Source organism: Orbicella faveolata, unplaced genomic scaffold (assembly GCF_042242905.1).
Source record: "Orbicella faveolata isolate gen_17 unplaced genomic scaffold, um_ofav_v1 contig_34, whole genome shotgun sequence".
Lineage (NCBI taxonomy): Eukaryota > Metazoa > Cnidaria > Anthozoa > Scleractinia > Merulinidae > Orbicella > Orbicella faveolata.
In genome coordinates, this window is record NW_028301563.1 from 26095799 (window position 1) to 26110000 (window position 14202).

The following is a 14202-nucleotide window of genomic DNA, read 5'->3' on the forward strand; positions in this document are numbered from 1 at the left end:
CTCAACACGGTTGAGGTCTTCTTGTAAATTTTCCCTGATGTTGCTAACCTCAGATCCAGAATAATAGATAACAGTGTCATCCGCATACATGCTAATCGACGAGTGCAGTAAACATTGAGGCAAATCGTTTATGTGTATCACAAATAATAGATCAACAGTTTCTATTAAAATGAACTTCAGTTGAAACACAAGACAAAAGACAGTGACGGTTGGATATGGAGGTCTGATCCATTAATTGGAATGAGGACACGTAAGCACAGTCGGAGATAAATAGTATCCATTAATAAATAGCACACATTTTTAACTCTTGCAAGCTAGCCTGGTTCACACTGAAGAGATAACCACAAGCGTAAGCACAAGCACATGCACAAGAAAAACGCTAGTGTGCACCGAGGCGAAATATGCACAAGCATGAGCGCAAGAAAAAGAAACATTTTCCTTTTTTTGTGCTTGTGCTTATTTCATTAGTGTTATGCTTATTTCACATAAGGAAACTGGTGTTTAAACAAGCACAAGCAAGAGTGCTAGAATGCTACCAATTGCGATCTTGTTTCCCCTGCGATGTAACTCGCACTGTGCATGCCTATGTTGTTAGAGTAAACATCCTTGTGCTTGTGCTTGTGTTTATGTTTGTGCTTATCTCAAAAGTACGAACCACGCCTAAACGGGCAACCTGATGATCCGTGTTACCTCTACTTCCTCTCCATCAACAGCTGGTCCCACCACTGCTACAGCACTCTGTTCCTGTGCACGAGGAATAGTAACAACCTGTCTCCTTCTGTGCCTCTGGTTCCGCACTCTTTGAACACTAGGCCTCTCTTGGGTGGCAGCCTCCTCAACAGACGATGGCGTAGAGGGCCTCATGGGCAGTGGTTCAACAGTGAATAAATCCTCGCTAGCTTGTGTGGCTTCAAGCGTAGAAGACAAAAGGCTGAAGGGTTGGGCCGGACGGCAGATACCTAGTCGCACTGGAGCAAGTATTGCATCAGCAACTTGAACAAGTTCAGGAATGGCTATGGTTGAGAGACACTGGAAAATGCGCTGACACTTCATCAAGGGCTGAACAACACCTCTGTTAGCAAGTAAAAAGCATCCAGCAGGTACAACATTACATTTTGCCCAGAATGTTACTTTACAATGAAGTTTACAGGCGCAGATCTAGGATAAATCGTGACAATAAGTGCCTTCCAGAGGGTCCAGGGCCATGTCCCCTTAAGAAATGTTCTGGATTTTTTTTTTTTTTTAAACCCTGAAGTCCCCTTTAAGGTCATTCCGCTGAACTAGAATCTGCACTGAGATTTTTGTGAAACTTTGCCTATCGATTGTTTATATTATAGGAACTTAAATTTTGAAATAAAAATAAGGGGTCCCCATGTTCGTTTAGGAGCAAAAGGACCTTGTTTATACCCATAAAAGTCCTTATAATAGCACCATGATTGTAGTTACGATTGCTTGCTAAATTCACGTTTCCGACGATTGCTTTTTGCTCTACACTGAGAATTGGTCCATATTTATTTTACACAGAGAAATTTATCACTCAATTCAAAACAACAGAAAAAATGATAGGTCACCATACTCGTTTGCGAGAAAATGACGATTTACTTCTATGGCGAGGTCCAGCTGTAAAGAAAAAGCCGCCATTTTTCAATGCGTGCGCGCTGGTCACGCGTAAAATTATGCGCAGCAGAGATGCGCAACGCAATACTGGGGAATGACCTTAAAGGGTTTCCGAGTAATTCTGAAAAATCTGACCAATTTCCGTAAAACGGTGGAAACTGTTATGTATACGCGCCTGGATTAACGGGCTTTTGGAGCCAGGGCTCACCTTAACTACAAGTCTTGCATCAAAGTAATGAGCTGGACGGAACAAGGTTTCATAGCAGCGGTTTTCAAATTTTGAGAGGATTCTTTCCCATTCTTCCCAGCCTCCTACCCATTTCTCCTAAAAAGATGACTACTACCATAATAGTTTATTCCAGCATGTAGTCAGATTGTTTTAAAAATCGTCTATATACCTGAACAGGGTGCCTATAAATGTTTTGTTGCCCTATAAAAATTGTTACGTACTAGGTGATTCTCTCATTCCAGAGTGTACATGTAGCAGAAAATGGTAATTATAGTATGGTTCACTTACACTTTCCGTTTGCCATTTGCAGGGGCCATTTGAGATGCCAACACAACAAAAACTCTGGCTACCGATCTGATGAAACGCTGAGCCAGGCTCATCTCATCGGATTTGTGAGGATCAGTTGAATTTTCTATTGCTGTGACCAGTGTAACAAGTAGAGGATCAAGTATCTACAGAATAATAGAATTACTACATTAATCTAGTACTTCCAACTCATTTCAAAGAACTTAGTGCATTTGCTTTTTCAAGACCAATCGGAGAATTTTGCATTGTTTAGAAACTTACTAGCCAAGATACAAGCCACTGAGTACATACATCTTGTCTCCGTTTCATTTTCTTCTCTATTCTCAATACTATTTTCATTTTCTTTCAGTTGTGTCCAAGTTAAGCCTGAAATTTTGACACAACCTTTCCGTTACCAATCATTTCGCGTGATCTCTGGACAGACTGGACATGCAACCAAAAACGTGTCACCGATAAAATTTGAATCCTAGGGCTTGACCTCAGCTGTGTAAAAGATCAAGAATCTTCATGAACATAACTTCGAAGGTGAAGCAAACAACAAGCGATCGGAAGAACAGGATATTCAAAGAAGCAACTTGAAAGAGTAATGTCTAAGCGTAACTCTCGTGGCAAATATCCCGATTCTTTTATTTGTTTCTATTGTGTTCAATACTTGTAGAGTATGATTTGATATTGTGATACAAGGCCTGAGTAAATGCGCTTGGAGCGTCTAGTTAGCAATGATAAAACGTATTGTACCTGAGGACAACTAGCTATGAATATTCATTTCCTTTAGCCCTAACAGATGACATAATTCAACATCTTACCTCAGGACCACACTTGGCTACAAGACAGTGTGTGAATGCATCGAGTCGCACTGTACCCGCCTGACTTGAAAGACGATCTTCTTGTTCCGTCATGGGTATGAGATGGCTTGAGCCTGCATCAGGTAATCCACTGCTCTCATGTCCATGCAGTCTAACAGAAACGAGTAGTAAGTGATGGTTACTTTTGACACCAGGTCCATGTTGTTCAAAAGATAGATTATGCTTAACACCAGATGGATCATGATAATCATAGTTTGTTTTGCCAACAGCGATTTTTCCAGCGGATAGCATCATCCCCCTTTTGCACAACTGGGCCCAGGTGAACAAAGTGCACACTAATGGCTAGCAAGACAAATAACTGCAATGAATGATATTGATCTTTAACAGCAAGTCTTTACGATGATAGAAATCCTTGAAATCATGGGCTTCAAAATTGAACACCGATGGCATAGGAACATTACTATAGCGAGGTAGTCACGCTGCATGGTAGTAACTATAATGAGCAAGTTTTGTCATTAATAATCAACTGTTTGATATTTTTGCTTGGCTTGTGACTGATTTTATGTCTTTTGCTGATCTGTCACCTCTGTAATAAGCAACAAAATATGCATTTTATTGCAATTTGTTTTGGTTTTGATGCGAGAGAAAAATCGCTTACTATATGCCATGTTTTAAAATAGTCATTTTAGATCCCATACACAAAACAAAAAAAGTGGTTCCTTTACTTTGCTTCTCCCGGTGATCGACAACCATCTCTCAACATTGCACTAACGGCTCGCCAGTCTTGTAGGATAAACTCGAGAGCCTTACGAGCAAACCTAGGAGGGTCCAGATCATGTTCTGGAAGTGGCGGAGTTGTGCCATTTGTTCCAAGTGTCCTGGTCTTGGCTTTTGGACGCGCATCTGTAGCAGCGCGGTGTGGTCGGAATTGCCTTTGCTCAACAGTTTGTCGAGCCACAGTTTGAGCCAAAAACAGCAGTAAATGCTCCCCTCTAAAACAAAGCATAAAAGGTCAACAAAAGCTCTAACCTACTGTACTAAATGAAAAAAAATTGTATCGGTACTCAGGTGTTAACAAGGACTTTATGTTCTACCAAAGCCAATTTTACAATGAACATTGGTTGAATTTATACTAGGGGCGGATTACCTGTCCAAGACATATTAGCTGTTTGAGAAGATTAATCTGTCTCCTGTGAAAGATAGTCATCCAGGTATAACTCCAGTGTTATGAATTATGTGGCAAAATTCGTATTAGGCTGATTAATCTTAGAGCACGTCTGCCAGACAAACTTTGCCACATAATTTGTCCAAGACTAGATTTGAAACTACATGATTCAATCGTTTCAGACAGATCAATTGGTTCTGATGAATAAATCATTTCTAGATATACATTCGCCATGGTATAATTCTTCCCTTGAATAAATTTGGCCATTACGTGACATATATAAAGCCTACCTTCCATTAGGCCGGCTAACCAAATCAGTTTCTGACACAAGTTTTTTCAGGAGTTGAATGCGAGCAGCCTGGGAGCCTGGTACCAAGGCGCGGCACTTGCATTTTTCCCAACAGTCACAGTAAGCAGTGGGTGCTGTTCTCTTCAACCTAATTGCATAACAAGTACAGTAACAATATTCTAGTCAAAATAGCACGAAAATGGTAACAAAATGTCCAAAAATGATATTCACCTTACGATAATAAGTAAGCTTACACTAAGATGAACAACTGACTAGTTTTAAACTGTACAAATACATAATGCATACAGTTACTGTTGCTTCACTTAAAGTGCATTTAAAAGTTAAAATAATGAAAAGAGGTTCAAGAAGCTTTACTGTACCTGTTAAAGGGGAAAAATAGATATGTTCAATTAAAGTTTGGAAAGTTCAACTATGGCCTGCACACACATTCATGCAGAGCTGTGAAAACAGCTCTTAAAATTAATATAATTATCAGCGCTTCAAGTGGACAATCATCACTATTTCAAGTTTATTGAAAATCTTACTTGCAGTCATGGCCTCGGTGGCACACTCGAGCACACTCAGTACAACAACAAAGAGAACCAGTCAGGCCACAAGTGCGACACTCAAAGATGTCTTGATTGATGTGCTCTGTGCCAGTCCAAGTAAATGAACACGTGTCATTACAGCACAGCACATGGAGAGGAGAGGCATCTGGGTGACTGTCAGACGGACACACCATGGATATTAGAACATTTCTGTCAATCTGTCCACTTGGGTTGGTAGCTAGACACTGGGCTGTTGTGAACAGGGTGAGGGCAGCATGGTATGTGCGGCCACGAACAGCAGCCATAAATGGAGTGCAGCCATCTGTATCCCTACCAAGGAGAAAAATGCCGATAAAAAGTTAGCTACAGTCAGCCTTGTTTCTATTGGCATACTACACACCCCCCATGCCCCGCCCCCAATAATACCTGTATGAAATTCATAATCAAAATATCCAAACCAATGCCCTTGTTCTGCTATACCATGAATCAATTTCGCCCAGGGCCCAAGCTCAAGGGAGTGCACCTTTTTTTCTTCAGCATCACAGAGCAGTGATACCACTGAAACACAATACCCATTTCTGTGCACAACAAATGTTGGAAAACTACAGAGAGGTCATTCTGTTGTGCTAGGGGGAAGTTTGATTGCTCTATTCCTACCGAATTATAAATGAACAAGAAGCTCCCAGAATTGAGAGTACAGTTTGATAGTAGATAACCAGATTGAAGTGATTTTGACTGGATACCGTTTCCAGAGGTGCAAACCGTGGTCATGTGGTGTGAGGGGATAGAAGGCCAAAATGAAAACATTTGTGTCCCGTTTTTCTTTTCCCTCACTCTCTCTCACCAACTTTTCTTTGGAAATGCATAGGACTCAGATTAATTCCATGACAATGTCTTCAAAACACTTCTTCAATGGGAGCCAATTTTTGGAGAGAGGTAACTGTTGGAATGAAGTTTCATTTTATTTTGTTTTATTTTTTTACTTAATCAATTTACAAACACAATATACATACGGAAAAAATAAAGTAAATCAACAAAATGAAAAGAGGAAAATAGTAACATTACAGCACACTATTTACTTACAGTACAATGTGATAGTTCATACTACAAGCCAAAACATGAACACTATTAACATCGTTTACTTAGTTAAACAAAACAAAGAAAATACATCATCATTGCATGTTAAATAATATGTTGAAAGGATTTTTGGAAAGCAGCAATAGACTTGTTTTGAAATGCTATTTCTTTCTGTATGTTTAATTTTTCTTTTAGAAGTATGAGAAAACTGTTGAAAGAGAGCTTTTCGTCGTGCAGGCAGCTGCAGTGTATAGAAAATTTTGCAATGAGAAGCATATAGTTCAGAGTATCTATGTTCCGTTTTGTCAAAAACACGGTATAAAATCATACTATTTGACAGAGTTAGTTGCTGTTTCGTTTATTTGTCCACCAGTTTTGAAAGGTCTTCCAAAAGGCTATAATGGAAGAGCAGCATAAGAACATATGATCTAGGGAGTGTGTATCAGTAAAGCATTGAGGACATATATCATTGTCTGACATTTTGGCTCTAAAAAGAGACATTTTAGTTGCAAGAATGTTGTGTATAATCTTATATTGAAACATTGTTATTTTAATGTCACACTTGATCTGGAGAGGTAATTCGTACACTTTTTGGATGGTTTCTGGAGTGAAACCACGTTTTAAGATTTTAGTTTCAGCAATAGGTGGTACAAAGAATTTCTTCAACAGCAAGTTGTACAGTCACATACTTGGTGGAAATGGTTTCTCCTTTTTCCTCACTTTCTGACCTCCAAGAAGTTGATATAGAATTAACAAGACCGAAGTAGAGGGTGAAGCGCATTTTGAGTTTACACTTATAACTTACAAAAGTTTATTAAAGGACAGGAATTTACCGTCCTCTTGAAGGAGATCCTGGATTTGCATAATTTTTTGGTCAAACCAACTTTTGTAGAATACAGGTTTACCATTAATTAATATGTTTCGATTGTTCCAAATTACCTCTTCATAAGTGAGTAGGGTCTCGCTTCTTATAGAATCTTTAGTCATTTGCCATTCTTTTAGTACGTCAACATAAAAAGGTGGTAAATTACCGACCTGTAGTGTGTTAATGTCATAGTTATAACTTGTCAAGAAGTGTAATCCTCCATATCTCTCTAGGGTTGTGTTAGGGATGATTTTCCAGAATACTACGTTTTCGGATTTTATGCGTGGTATCCATGCGACTTTTAAGGCTTTATTCAAGATATTAAAGTCAGTCATTTTAAGTCCTCCATGTTTTCTCTTGCCAATAATAGTTGATTTCTTGATTTTAGAGGGTTTCTCACCCCAAATAAATTTAAAAATTATTGAGTTAATTTCTTTAATTAGTTGTTCAGAGATAACGAGTACAGACCTATTGTAAATTAATTTTGAAAGACCTAACATGGAGTTTGCCAATGGAGCTAGTGAGTTCATATGCACCAATTTAACATTTGGCTGTGTGACCGTGTGATGTGGTTCCAGTCAAAGGCCCACATTTCACCCTTGCTCACCATAGAGTCTCCAGTAGCTCAGTGGTTAGAGCATCTGGTTAGATCAAGGAGGGTCGTGGGTTCAAATCCCATCTGGAACTCGCAATTTTTTTTCTGAGTCGATGTAATTTCTACTATACTCGCTTTGGAGGGTGGTTGGTTGCAACTTTGATATGCCTTATTGCATTGGAAGTGCTAAATTGAATCATTACTGTAGCTATCTACAGGACTCCCACAAAGGTCTATAAACTGTCCAATTTAGCCATGACGTAAACCTTGGATGACACCTATACCTGAGATAGACTGCCAGGGAAATCACATGATTGCAAGCATGTGCTAATTAAAACAGTGCAAAATTATTTTTACAGCTGTTTAGAGAAAGGTTGTCCAAAAAAATGTGAAAAAGTGCACACAACAACTCCGAAAGTTAGTAGGGGTAGAAGTAAAGAGCTCCTGAACATGTTAAATACTTCATCAGATATAAAAAAATTTTCTTCATTTCAAATGCTTTCTTTTTCTTTGGATTTGTGGAGAGGTTCTTTTTGCCATGCTGAATTTTAGAAGAATTTCAACTTAATGCCATAAGACAGTGAAAGGAAAGCTACAGAAAAAAATGGTCTTATGAGATGAAAATCTATTGTAGCCTTGTTTATAAATGATGTGCTTCATGTGCAAAAATACAAATTTGTAGATTTTCTCTACACCGATATGCAAAATTCCAGTGAATACTCAGATCACCATTAGGTCTTGTCACGAAGGCTTGGCACTTCCATCCTATAAGGTCTCTTGAAACAGCTATATATTAAAGATAATCATTACTTACTTAGCAGTCATAAGTTGAAGAAGGAATGGAGCCAACACAGTACTCTCACACAACAGTTTAAGGCACTTAAGAGCCTTACTCTGCGTGTGCTGTGAATCTATTGACTGGCTGGATGATGATGATGATGCTGATGCTGATGCTGCCGCTGCTGCCGCTGCTGCAACTGCCGATGCACCTGATGGTACTGGTGCAGGGACTGACCCCGATGGAGTTGGGGTTAATGATGGACCTGTTTCATCATCTCGTACATCTAAAAAGTCAGAAGCAAAATAATTTAAACACACAAGCATAGCTAGGCATTTAATATTGCACATTTTTACAACCAGTACTGAGATTGCAGTGAAACATTTGGCCTCCTGCACAGTACTAGAAAACCCCACTGCAATTGTTGATAAAACAGACTTTTGAATTATAAAGTGATTTGTTCACTTTAAGAGCTTCTGCCTGAGAGACCGGGGCAGACTTGGAAATGAAGATCGGCCAATTTCGCTTAAAATTGGTGCACAAAGTTGTTATGTGGACTTATGTAATACGCCAAAGTTTCATGTTCAACGACCTTTTAGCCGAGTTCTTGATATCAGCCCTTCAGGGGTCCCCACAGGCTGATTTTCAGTGCAATTTTGGCCAATTTTCAATCTCTCTTTTAGCAACGTACAATTAATTTCAGACAAAACCAAAACCATATCTGTAACGCCCTATTCTTAGGCTTCCATGGGTGGAAACATTAGCTCACGGGAATTTTTCATTAGCTTGTGGCTGTTATCACAACTTGGTCCTATTTGAAGCATATGGGGAGCAACAGGAAATGGCCTGTTTTTCAGACCACATATTTTCCATGCCCATGTTTTATATCGTGAAGTCTTAGTATCCCTGCAAAGTTCAGCCCTTAGTTTAGTAATATCAAGAAAAAAATACTAAGGTTGAGGCTTTTTTACTACGAAACACTTCAAGAGAGTTACCTACTACGCACTTCCTGCCAAAGTCTTAATTTTTTTATTAGGAGAGATTTTTAGACATTAGCCGCAAAATTAGCATACAATTAATTATCTCGAAGTGAACTATTGAAATTAAATATATATTTACAAACCAAAGACTAGAAATTGATTTTCCTACTGACAGATTTGAATCTAAATTTTATGCTGCATTTGTACTCTGTACTCTGGGGACTGGAAGGTGACGAGGGGGAAACTTTAAACGTTGATGACGAGAAAAGTAATCAAAATACAATGAAACAAGTTGTTTACTGAGTGTATAAGTTAGGTGGGAAAAGCTGAGCCCAAAAAAGCCTTATTTATGGGACTCTGCCTTGTTTCCATGGCAACCTTATTTTGTCAGGCATAATTACCCTAAGTTTAAGTTTTCTCATCTCATTCTCTGTTTTTATTGATGTTTTCAAGTTTCTTGGGACAAACATAGTTTTTTTGCACCTTTTCATTCCTTTGGTACCTTTTCTCTTCTGTTTTAATTTTGCTATAATTGGCAAAAACGATATTTTTACTTCATGGAATAGTCATGAAATCCAGACTGGTGGATTCAATATGATAGATGTTTTGGAATTTATGACATTCTAATGTCAAGTGCCTTCATAGCTTACTATTCACCATTAGAATTTTAAGCCTTGAGTTATTTTTCTCCTTCTCCCTGCCAGAAGATCACAAATACCTTGTGTGACTAGTGGTACTGAAATTTTCGACTTAACTACGACACACCCAGAGGTGCTTTCCTCCAAGCTTCGGTCTTTGCTTCTCTTTGGTATCGATTCTAAATATGAATACCATCGTTATGATAGAGATTGTAAGTAAGTAAGCCTCGTGATACAATAGGGGGCAAAATTACTTCCTATTTTCGCCTGGAGATTACATTGTTTGAGCATGACACGCAAAGCGTCTCCACTGTGATTTAATATTGGGCATGTGAAACTACTTAATTCATCTCCAAGCCCTTTCAACTTTTCAAGTGAAACAACATCCAATATGGCGTCGAAAATGTTGACAATTGAATTGTGGGTGGGTAGACAATTTAAGTTAGAGATATTTTGTTCAAATATGTATGCAGATGATAATGGAAGAACGATCCTTGAACAAGTGGAACGAATTTAAGACATTAAAGCGTGTAAAAAAAATCTTTAAGTGTAAATTCTGGGAGAATCCCAGATGGGATTTCAACCCACGATCCAGAATCTACACTTAATATCATGTTGTTGTTGTTTCTCTGTTAAAAATGAATTTATGTCTGATAAAAATGCATGCAGTCACTCTACCCTAGGACACTTAAGGGATGCAGTAGGTATCACAATGCCGAACTCCTTAAATATTCTATCTGAAACGTCAGCGGCCATCTTCTTCGGTTTCTTCAATTTCTTTTTCCTCCTTGATTGAAAGGGTGTTGACATGCCCCACTTTGGTCACGCAAACAGGTGAATTTTTGGCAGTGATGTGGGCAAATCACAATCTTCTTTAATTCATACTTTAACTTCCATTCAGGGAAATTGTCAACTCTGTGAGACACAGCCAGTTTATTACCACCAGCGCCCACTTTAATTTGACCATCAGGTGGGTAACATCTCGATCTAACGTCGCTACTGGGAGAGTCGCAGCAGGCCCTGATGGCTTGTTATCTCATGCCCCGCATATGTCATCTTCTTTCCAAAACTGAGGGACACCGTATACTCATGTTTCTACATGTAGTTTTCCAGGGGACTAAACTTGCAATAGCCAGACTTTCGCTCCTCTGCCTTTGAAGCACACTCGAATGAAACAAATTCACTTACAGACAGAATAGAGTTAATAAGTTTAATTAACTCATCGCAGATAGTTTCATTTCTTGTAAATAAACAATCCAGCCGGCAAGATGTCCACGTGCTGGCTATATATTCATTTCGCGGTTGCATCTCATCAATTTACGACAGACTGAAGTAAACCTGTAACGTAGTAACGCAGTTGGATTTTATACAAAACTGGCAACTGCCTAGCGCAGAGCACGGTCGCAATGTAATGGTTAGTGGGTTGGACTCCGGATCGAGCACTCCTGGTTACTAGGGTGCTGACATGTCGTCTTGGGAAAGGCATTTTTCGTTCACAATGCCTCTCTCCACCCAGATGTATAAATGAGAGCTGGTGATTATCATCCTGTTCAGGGAAGAAGAGCAATAACCAATTTAAGCTCCAGCAGGTATGAGGCACTGGGCCTTGTGACGACTTACCTTACCACCTCAGCAAGCATGCTGGTCATCCTGGGGATTATCGCTTCTTACTATGAAAATCGGAGTTAATGGCCAGCAATTCTACAGCTAGGGGTGCCATGAGCAGTAGTTTTTGAAGGGAAATCCACTCCTACCCTGTTTTATCTTTTAATATATGCAGTACACCGATTTAGTCTGGATCTGTACTGACTGAGAAAGCAACAAACGAAAAATCCTGATAGAGAAAGGGAAAGTGTGCCAATGAGTAATTTTCTCGTAATTTGGTCAGACATCCAGCGACTTGGCGGGGAAAACGGTCTGTCTTGGACGTCCTCAATTTATAATACCTAGGCCGTTTGCACTGGGGGACTGGGTATGAATAAATATTCAGTAACATATCCATTTGTTCTTTAGCTTCTCAAGCAAGTTCTATACCTAATCACTCTCTGCAGTATCAAGGAGACGAATCTAGATGAGAAAAAACTGAATTCCAAGTCAATCATAGCCAGCACACTACAGACAAGTTGGCGTGTCGTAGTGTCGCCATGTACGGTATGAATCAACCTGAATTTTCATTACTCGGAGCAATGCACTCACTACCAATCTATCGCTGAGGCTAAGGTTTTTAACGTTGCTTCACCTTTAAGGGATTGTAAGAAAGGGGCATGCCTCTAAACCTGAAGCCAGGTAAGCGTTTATAGTAAGTGAATTTATCCAGACACTTTGTATATAGACTCGAAGAGTAAGACTGCATTTTGTATTGGACAATTAGCTATAATTATATTCGAAATTTCCTTAAGGTTCAAAGCGATTTTAAAGTAGTGTTACGAGAGACGTTGCAATTGCATTTAGAGTGATTGATAAGTTGTTTTCTTTAGAAAAGAACTCTCTGACAGGTGGGTTGATACGAAATGGGATCACAAAGCTTGGCGGCTTATTTCTTGATTTAATTAGCGCTTCATTACTCGGGGCCACAGACTTGTTTTGTTGAACGGGTTGAATAAACTTAATATTGCAGTTTGGACCAAAAAAATGCAATGGTGCATTGTGATTAACCGGCAAGAGACAGATTGTTAGGTATATATATGGTTCTTTCACAGTGACTCCATTATCTGTAATTTTCAAGACTATTTCCACAAAATTTATAACCGTTGCCGGACCAAAATCTGATCGGTCCTAAAAAATCACATGAAATTTTTTGATTAACGGTAAGTCTTTTCGGTTACAATTAACTTCAGTCTCTAATTCATGACTTAGAAGAAAAAAGGTATTAATTGAAATTAAATGGCTGATTTTTACAGACACGCTTTTTTGAAACTTTAACTGAAAGTGGCCTGGTTAGTTATTTTCTTGTAAGTTTTTTCTTGGTAAAAAAGCCTCAACCTTAGTATTTTTTTCTTGATATTACTAAACTAAGGGCTGAACTTTGCAGGGATACTAAGACTTCACGATATAAAACATGGGCATGGAAAATATGTGGTCTGAAAAACAGGCCATTTCCTGTTGCTTCCCATATGCTTCAAATAGGACCAAGTTGTGATAACAGCCACGGGCTAACGAAAAATTCCAGTGAGCTAATGTTCTTACCCATAAACGCCTACGAATAGTGCATTACAAATATGGTTTTGGTTTTGTCTGAAATCAGTTGTGCGTTGCTAAAAGAGAGATTGAAAACTGACCAAAATTACACTGAAAATCAGCCTGTGGGGACCCCTGAGGGGCTGACATCCAGAACTCGGCTAAAAAATGGTCGTTGAACCTGAAACTTTGGCATATTACATAAGTCCACATAACGACGTTGTGTACTAATTTTCAGCGAAATCGGCCGATCTTCATTTCCAAGTCTGCCCCGGTCTCTCAGGCAGAAGCTCTTAAGATATATTTGGAGGTTTCAAGCCCAACCGAACCTTTGGATTGTCCTCTTGCACTAAACAATTGTGGCAAGGGAGGTGCAGGACCATTCACGTAAAACTGATTGGAAGAATTAGAAGAACGGAAAAGGAGATAGAAAGTTGTTGAAATAGAGGAGAATGATAAAAGAACAGTAGAAAGACTGCTGTAGTGAGTCATAAGTGGCAATTAACGAGCATGTGTGCTCAAATTTGCAGCTAAATGCTTTTAAAATAGAGTGCCAAGTTACACAAAATGAATGAGGCCAGTGCTATCACCTGGAGCATCTGGTGGCCAGTGCAAAGTGGGTATAGGAGCATCTTCCTCCACATCAAGTCCTGCAAGTGAGGACGATGCAGATCTTGCAGCAGTAACTGCTCGCTGCATCATCTCACGCACACCCAGTTTTGATGAGCCCCCACTGCCTCCTGGTCCACTAGTACTACCTCCATTACCACTGGCACTACCCAAAGAACCAGAGCTATTACCAGCACCCGAGTTACTGGTAACACCATCTGGGAAAATGACAATAGAAACAGAATCAGTCTACTTAAAGACTACATGTTGATTGTTTCTGCGCATTGATCCTTACTGCACACACAATTCGCCATGTCATGTATGGAGAGTGCAGCATCGAATTCTGCCCTTTCAAGCTTTTTGCTTAGCTGTACAAAGGCTTCAAGTGCCTCTTTAAAAGTTATGTATTATGAAAAGGAAGGCAACTTTTGGAACTCTTGCTTGCCTCTGTTGACTCTTCTTTGACATCTTTCGCTTAGAATCCTAGAGATTATTTTTTTTCAAAATCAGGCTACATGCTTTA

At 39.3% G+C, this 14202-nt stretch overlaps 1 protein-coding gene across 2 annotated transcripts in view; it reads right to left on the minus strand.

The window, feature by feature from the left end:
* Positions 1–14202, minus strand: part of LOC110055468 (E3 ubiquitin-protein ligase UBR5-like) — a 66895-nt gene that overhangs the window by 15011 nt on the left and 37682 nt on the right. The window contains exons 23-30 of one of the 2 annotated variants that reach the window (XM_089271483.1): positions 13661–13897; positions 8312–8561; positions 4958–5290; positions 4414–4560; positions 3684–3950; positions 2959–3109; positions 2135–2298; positions 691–1072 (exon numbers count right to left, since the gene is read on the minus strand). In XM_089271483.1, coding sequence (XP_089127609.1) covers positions 691–1072; positions 2135–2298; positions 2959–3109; positions 3684–3950; positions 4414–4560; positions 4958–5290; positions 8312–8561; positions 13661–13897 — 1931 coding nt within the window. The remainder of the gene's footprint in view (positions 1–690; positions 1073–2134; positions 2299–2958; positions 3110–3683; positions 3951–4413; positions 4561–4957; positions 5291–8311; positions 8562–13660; positions 13898–14202) is intronic. The other variant, XM_089271484.1, reaches the window with a different exon arrangement.